The sequence below is a fragment of the Oncorhynchus masou genome, chromosome 9 (genome assembly GCF_036934945.1).
Source record: "Oncorhynchus masou masou isolate Uvic2021 chromosome 9, UVic_Omas_1.1, whole genome shotgun sequence".
NCBI lineage: Eukaryota > Metazoa > Chordata > Actinopteri > Salmoniformes > Salmonidae > Oncorhynchus > Oncorhynchus masou.
Genome location: NC_088220.1, coordinates 48506406 through 48514275, shown reverse-complemented (window position 1 = coordinate 48514275; position 7870 = coordinate 48506406). Strand labels below are relative to the sequence as shown.

The window sequence follows — 7870 nt, the reverse complement described above, 5'->3', positions numbered from 1 at the left end:
GATTATTGTATATATGTGATAACCTTTGTATGTTTGCAATGTGCAATGATGAAAAAGTTCTGGGTAAATGGAGATCAACTGCTTTAGTTCTCGGACTGAGAATGGTCTGCACCTGCTGATAGTCACGTAGCCTCAAGGCCAAGATAGCAGAGTGAGAAACCACAGTCTAGACATGTTTTTCTCATCTTAGATACTTTGTATCTAATCCAATGCAACAATATGATTGGCGGTAGGTTGTCTGCACCAACTAGTATAAGGAGGGTTGTTCCGCCACACATCTTTACTAAAGACTACAGAGGTATTCTGTATGTGAATCTGTCTGCAATTGCATTTTATTACTTAAGTTTTATACCAACGTTCCTGTGTCTGTCCTCTATCTGGAAGACTGATTGTTGAAGGGAATTTACATCACCCATGCAAAGGACCACCCAACAGCAGCATCATGCTGTGGGGATGTTTTTCAGCGGCAGAGAGACTCGTCAGGATCGAGAGAAAGATGAATGGAGCGAAGTACAGAGAGAGCCTTGATGCTCCAGAGCGCTCTGGACCTCAGACTGGGGTGAAGGTTCACCTTCCAATAGGACAACGACTCTAAGCACACAGCCAAGACAATGCAGGAGTGGCTTTGGGACAAGTCTGAATGTCCTTGAGTGACCCAGCCAGAGCTTGGAATTGAACCTGACCGAACATCGCTGGAGAGACTTGAAAATAGCTTTGCAGCGATGCGCCCCTTCCAACCTGACAAACCTTGAGAAGGATCTGCAGAGAAGAATGGGAGAAACTCACCAAATACAGGTGTGCCAAGCATGTAGCGTCATATCCAAGAAGACTTGAGGCTGTAATCACTGCCAAAAGTGCTACAACAAAGTACTGAGTAAAGGGTCTGAATACTTATGTCATTTGATATTTCAGTTTTTTTTTGTTATATTTATTCTTATTGATACTATGTGCATATACTGAACAAAAATATGAAGCACAACATGTAAAGTGTTGGTTTCATAAGCTGAAATAAGCACCCAGAAATTTTCCATACACACTAAAAGCTTATTGTTCACATCCCTGTTTGTGAGCATTTCTCCTTTGCCAAGGCAATCAATCCACTTGACAGGTTTGGCATATCAAGAAGCTGATTAAACATCATTACACAGGAGCACCTTGTGCTGGGAAAAACAAAAGGCCACTCAAATGTGCAGTTTTGTCACACAACACAATGTTGCAATTGGTATGCTGACGACAGAACTGTCCCGGGTCTGTTGCCAGAGACCAGCCACCTGGACAGCTGATGAAACTGAATAGTATTTCTGTCTGTAATAAAGCCCTTTTGTGGGTGGGCCTGGCTCCCAAGTGGGTGTGCCTATGTCCTCCCAGGCGCACACATGGCTGCGCCCCTGACCAGTCATGGGAAATCCATAGATTAGGCTCTAATCAATTTATTTAAATTGACTTTATTTCCTTGTACTGTAACTGAATAAAATCGTTAACGTTTTTGCATGTTGCGTTTATATTGTTGTTCAGCATAGTATCATCTTTGTTGAGCTTTAAATTATTTTCACTCGGCATCATCTTTTCCTGAAGTGTGGTCAGTAAAGGGTTAAATGGGTGGGTGGGCTTTCCTCTTGACCCCCACAAGGGAATGGGACAGCGGATAAATGAGGAGGATGATGAGAGCGAATCACCTCACATGACAGCGATTATAACCTGGGAGTTTGGTTGGCGTGGGAGAGAAAGAGAACGAGAGAGAGAGAGAGAGAGAGAGAATAAACGAGCACAGAACACGTGAAGAAATGTCTTAATTCGGCTCGCAAATGTGCATGTATTATCTCAACGCCATTTACCGGGTGATTATTTGACGCTTGTGATCTACCGTTCATCAAAGGTAAAGAAACTCTAAAACAATAATATATTAATTCCTACCATTAAAAAGTGGTAGTGGCAAACCATTTGCCAGGGATTTTTTTTTTCCGTCAGACTAGCCTACATTTAAGTGCTCTGAATTTGGAGCGTATTGACATATTGGTAAATTCATATGGTAGTGTGTGTGCGCGTGCCAAGCAGGTTATTCATGCTGTGAAACATGAATTCCTATGTGACTTTTTAGGATCAGCTAGGCTGGAGTATTAGTGAGTTTGGTTGGGACCATTGCAAGGTAACACATTCCACTGAACAAGAGACATGCTAAAGCTCCTTTGATACATTTCAAATCAAATTTGTCCATTTATGGCACTGGGCAGACAGGCTAATACTAAAGGTTAAAGAAGGTGCCTGGTTTGTTTGTTTCTATCAGTGCAGTCTTAGCACCTTTTTTTCTATCTTGAACCTAAAAGGGTTGTCCCCATAGGAGAATTGGAGTGTATATTGTACTTTGGGTAACCAAATAACCTTTGCAGCAGTGGTCATTGATAGGAAGTCCTGGCTTTTACAGACCTCTATGTCATTTTTACATTCATCTGATGGGCTGCCCCACCAATATCGAGCATGACATTTGACTTTTTCGTGTGCCTGTATCCTCAGACAGGTGAGATGGCGAGTAGGTTGGGGCTCCCCCATGACAGTTCCCTACACAGATGCATGCTGGTCCTGACCTTCCTGCTCCTACTGTGTGAGATTGTTGTCAGCCGCCTCTGTAACTCTCTCATCACCATGGTGGATGTCTTCCACACCCTCTTCATCCTCATGCACATGGCTCTTCCTCAACCCACCCTGGGCAGAGGTTCCCCAAAACCCCCACCTGCCTCCCCTCTCTCCACCCCCAACACCTCCACCCCCACTCAGTCACCTGTCAAAACTCCCCCATATTCCCCAGCCACCTCCGGTGTGTACCCAAGACCCCTCACCCCTGTGGCCTCCCTGTGTGGCCTGTCCTACAGTGGGGCGAGGGTCCAGCCCCTGGGGGCTCTGATCTCAGCTCTTCTGCTGGCTGCCTTGTGTGTCTCTGTCTCTCTAGAGATCCTCAGCCACACCCTGCAGCCCCACCCTATACAGCGCCCTCTTTTGGCCACGGTGATGGGGGCTGTCAGCCTGCTCTACAACCTCCTGGTGCTGGGGCTCAGCTGGGGCAGCTGGCTTGGGACCAAGACAAGAGCTGCCTGGGAGGGGGAGGAGAGCTCTGTCCTTGGTGTGAATGGAAAAGGCACAGTGCATTCTTTGCTTTTAATATTAATGTCTGTGTGGGAGGGAATTGTGTACAAGTTCTGCATTATTATTATAGTAGGTTCAGTAGAATATAAGCAATGAGCATCTGTTTGTTTTTCTGTTCCAACACACCACAGTCAAGATCCAGACCAAAGACAGCAATGCAGTGGGGGGAGAGAATTACATCAGTTACCCCCCTACATCTCTCGATGGTACCTTCCAAGATGGAACACTTGTACTCTGTAACCCTGGGACCTCCAGTGTCCTGAACCCTGACAGTGATACTCCGCACCCATCCCAGACATCAACACTCCATACCGTGGCCCCTCAGGGTCCCCTTTCAGACCACTGCCACGGAGCACACACGCTCCCTGCAGACGCGCACACACTCCCTGCAGACTGCCGAACTTCAGAGACACCAAGCAGCTTCCCACATCCAGAGGCCAGTGTCTGTCATCCAAAGGACCCCCACTCTGAAGTGTCTAAGTATAGGGCCTGCATGGGACACAGAGGTGAGGAATGGTATCTTCCTGTCTTTGACCTTGGCAGTACATTTTACTATTTGGTAGATGAGTAATTTCTATGCTTGGGGACCATGTTGCATTTTGTGGTCTTATCTGTCCTAGTCTGGAATTTAAACAACAAATCAAAAGGAGGACTAGGGAGTCGAGACATGGTCAAAGACTATCCTCTTCTTTTTTGGGTGGGGAGGGCTACACCCCATCCCCTGATTGGAGTAAACTATCAGACAACAATACTTGTACTGCGACATACAGCTATTTTCACTCATGTACAGTAAATGTAGTTAAATAATTATACATACCTTTATATCCCTAATTTCCTTTTTCTGCAAATGCCGGATTTTCACTCACAGCAGCCAATCCACCATTCATTCTGATTTGAACTCCAACCCTCCGATGTCCACAGATTAACCCATCTTTCCCAGCAAAATACCATTTTGTATTGCAAAAGGAAATAGAATCTCCCCATTTTACTGTGATGTCTTACGAGGGTCTTGAACCTCCCTATTTTTAAAATGTTTACCGATATTTCCCTATAAAATAGACACATTACCCAAGACTATAATGATATTTCCCATTGACTGATCATGATTTTTCAGATCCCCCAACAATATCTTGCAGGTCCATCTGAACCCGGATATTATGACATAACCATCACAGAAGTGCTCCACCGTTTCCTCACGGCTGCCCCGGTCAGACTGTTCAATGCCCTACATATTGAGCATTCTTTTTATAGCAAGTATTTTATATAATAGTTTAAATTGAAACAAGCTAATTGATGTGTCAATTGTTTAATACATCAGTTCATAGTTCATAGTTCATGTTCATGGGGCGGCAGGGTAGCCTAGTGGCTAGAGCGTTGGACTAGTTGCCGAAAGGTTGCAAGTTCAAACCCCCTGAACAGGCAGTTAACCCACTGTTCCTAGGCCGTCATTGAAACTAATAATTTGTTCTTAACTGACTTGCCAAGTTAAATAAAGGTTTTAAAAAAAATATATATATATTATTTTTTTTTAATTTTTTTTTATATATATATATATAGACCTGAAAGATCTGTTCCGAACAGACTTGAATGTTATGCAGCATTGCTGTCAAACCTTTTGACTTTAAAGACATGCTCCAGAACTTTGGCAACTTCTTTTTTTGTAGTGGGCTGGAAGTGTCAATGTGTACTTCATAAATGCATAATCTATGATCAAAATTACTTACTTACCTCAATTAGGCACAAAATCACTAGTTTGGAAGCAACTGTTTTTCTGGAACCTGTGCTGTGCCATTTCCCCCCATCTGGGCCAGCCCCCCAGCAATTCGTTTTCAACCAATGAGCTTCAGCCCCTTGCTATATGAGCGACAGCTAGCAAGATGCACATGATGCACACACACAGCAGCACGACAGAGAGAATAATGACATCTTATCTGCACATTTTCTGGGACCACATTTGTCTCGTTAACACTACTTTCAGAACAACTGGGTAAAAAGTCAACAGAAGTACCGGAGAATCTCGAAGTGAAACAGAGGTGTTTTTCAATGTTTATACTAATCAAGTTAAGCCATTTCATGGGTGGCAGACAGACTAATTATTACATTATTTCAGATTTGTTCAGTTCTTCCTGCCTTACCCTCTTTTTATCCTGTCTCCTCCTCAGAAAATCAGACAGACCCCACCACAGCCTCAGCCCTAAAGTCAGAAAGCCCTACAAGCCTCAGGGTCCAACTTCCCGCCTGCCTCCCATCCCTCATCGCCCTCACTCAGGCACTGCTAGGTTCCATCCTGGCACTCACCAACGGACTTACCCTGCTACTACTGGGCCCAGACTGCATGCATGGCTCTGGGGCCTGTGGCCCCTTCGTCTACCTGGACCCTGGCTTCTCCATGGTGGCTGTGGGGGTCCTGCTGGCCACCACTCTGCCCCAGGTGTGCCGCTACGGTTGGCTGCTGCTCCAGGCCGTCCCGCCCCAGGTGTGTGTGTCTGATCTGGGCCGGCGGATCGCCAGTGTGCCAGGGGTGCAGGCGGTGCACGACCTCCACGTGTGGCAGCTGACAGAGAGCTGCCTGGTGGCGTCTGTACATGTCCACTGCCACGCTGGGTTCCAGATACACAGGTTTGTGTCTGTTTTTATAGTACAATACAATGCATGTTGCTGATGGGGAAATGGTGTTGGATGGACAGTTAATATAGTTAACTCGGTATGCATCTATTCCCACAGGTGTGGTGATCTGTTGTCGGGGGTCACCAAGGTGCTGCAGAGTGTAGGTGTGAGCTGCTGCACCGTACAACCAGAGTTCCTCCTCTCTACTCCCACAGCCAACGGCAACCTGGATAACAACAGCACCAACCCCGCCATCATCCATAGGGAGATGCCCTCACACCTCGCCTGCAGCCTGGCCTGTGGGAAGGGCTGTGCTGGGAAGATGTGCTGTGCTCCTCTGGAAGAAGGGTCTACAGAGCCACTGGCACCCCCTGCTGGGGAAACTGAGGAGGAGCCTCACGTGCTGATCATCGAGAACACCTTTCTTTGAGGGAAGGACCTCTAGGATGTATCTCAGTAGTGTAGAGTGGGCTCCTTGCATCCTTTCCTTCATATTAAACTGATGTGAGAGGCCTGAAGTGGAGCAAACCACTTTTGGCAATTAAGATTCAGCTTGGGGATTGAATAGAATACATTATTATTGTCAGAATATTCTTAAAGACTTCTGTCCCCATGTCATTGAGGTACTTTTAGAGAGCTAGATAGCCAAATGTAAGAATTAGGCTCAGGTAAAGAGTAGAAATCCCAGTAGTCATCATGCGTGTGTGTATTTTGGGATGGGGTGGGATAATAAACAGCATTCCTATGGGTACTCAGAAAGGGCCTGTATGTGTACTGTATCTACTGTATGTATGTGTGTACTACATCATTATGCTGGGATTGTATTTCATTGTATTAACACGGTGCCATACCAAAGATACAGTAGATTGTAAGCCAAGTCACTCATCTAATTAAGTGTTTATTCAATAATGCCGTTTCAACATACACTACCGTTCAAAAGTTTGGGGTCACTTGGAAATGTCCTTGTTTTTGGAAAAAAAAGCCACCACAAATTGTCCATTGAAATAACATCAAATTGATCAGAAAAACAGTGTAGACATTGTTAATGTTGAAAATGACTATTGTAGCTTGAAATGGCTGATTTTTCTATGGAATTTCTACATAGGTGTACAGATGCCCATTATCAGCAACCATCACTCCTGTGTTCCAATGGCACGTTGTGTTCGCTAATCCAAGTTTATAATTTTAAACGGCTTATTGATCATTAGAAAACCCTTTTGCAATCATGTTAGCACAGCTGAAAACTGTTGTTCTATTTAAAGAAGCAATAAAACTGTCCTTTAGACTAGTTGAGCATCTGGAGCATCAGCATTTGTGGGTACGATTACAGGCTCAAAATGGCCAGAAACAAAGATTTTTCTTCTGAAACTCGTCAGTCTATTCTTGTTCTGAGAAATGAAGGCTATTCCATGCGAGAAATTTCCAAGAAACTAACCAGAATCGAAAGTGGAGTGGGAGGCCCCAGTGCACAACTGAGCAAGAGGACGAGTACATTAGTCTCTAGTTTGAGAAACAGACACCTCACAAGTCCTCAACTGGCAAGCTTCATTAAATAGTACCCGCAAAACGCCAGTCACAACGTCAAGATTGAAGAGGTGACTTCGGGATGCTGGCCTTCTAGGCAGCATTGCAAAGAAAAAGCCGTATCTCAGACTGGCCAATAAAAAGAAAAGATGAAGATGTGCAAAAGAACACAGACACTGGACAGAGGAACTCTGCCTATAAGGCCAACATCCCGGAGTCACCTCTTCACTGTGGATGTTGAGACTGGTGTTTTGCGGGAACTAACCTTAACAATGTCTACACTGTATTTCTGATCAATTTGATGTTATTTTAATGGACAAAAAATGTGCTTTTCTTTCAAAAACAAGGACATTTCTAAGTGACCCCAAACTTTTGAATGGTAGTGTATTTTCACTGCCATTATTGCACATTCATGACAAATGTCTAATGTCTAATCATTCACTTTTTGTGTACATTGAATGTGTAAAATATTTAGGGCTGTCAAACAATCACAGTAATTAATGGAGTTAATTGCTAAATAAAGATTTTTACATTTAATTCAAAGGCAGTGCATTGAGGTACAGGCATACTATGCTTTGATTGTAAGGGACGGAAACACAAC

At 44.4% G+C, this 7870-nt stretch overlaps 1 protein-coding gene across 1 annotated transcript; it reads left to right on the top strand.

Moving 5' to 3' along the window:
• Nucleotides 1-1672: 1672 nt before the first annotated feature.
• On the top strand, nt 1673-7627 carry LOC135545013 (probable zinc transporter protein DDB_G0282067). Its single transcript, XM_064972678.1, has 5 exons — nt 1673-1876; nt 2512-3207; nt 3257-3644; nt 5301-5757; nt 5863-7627. Exons 2-5 carry the CDS (start codon nt 2521-2523, stop codon nt 6173-6175), a joined length of 1845 nt encoding a protein of 614 aa, XP_064828750.1. The 5' UTR covers nt 1673-1876; nt 2512-2520; the 3' UTR covers nt 6176-7627.
• Nucleotides 7628-7870: the final 243 nt, after the last annotated feature.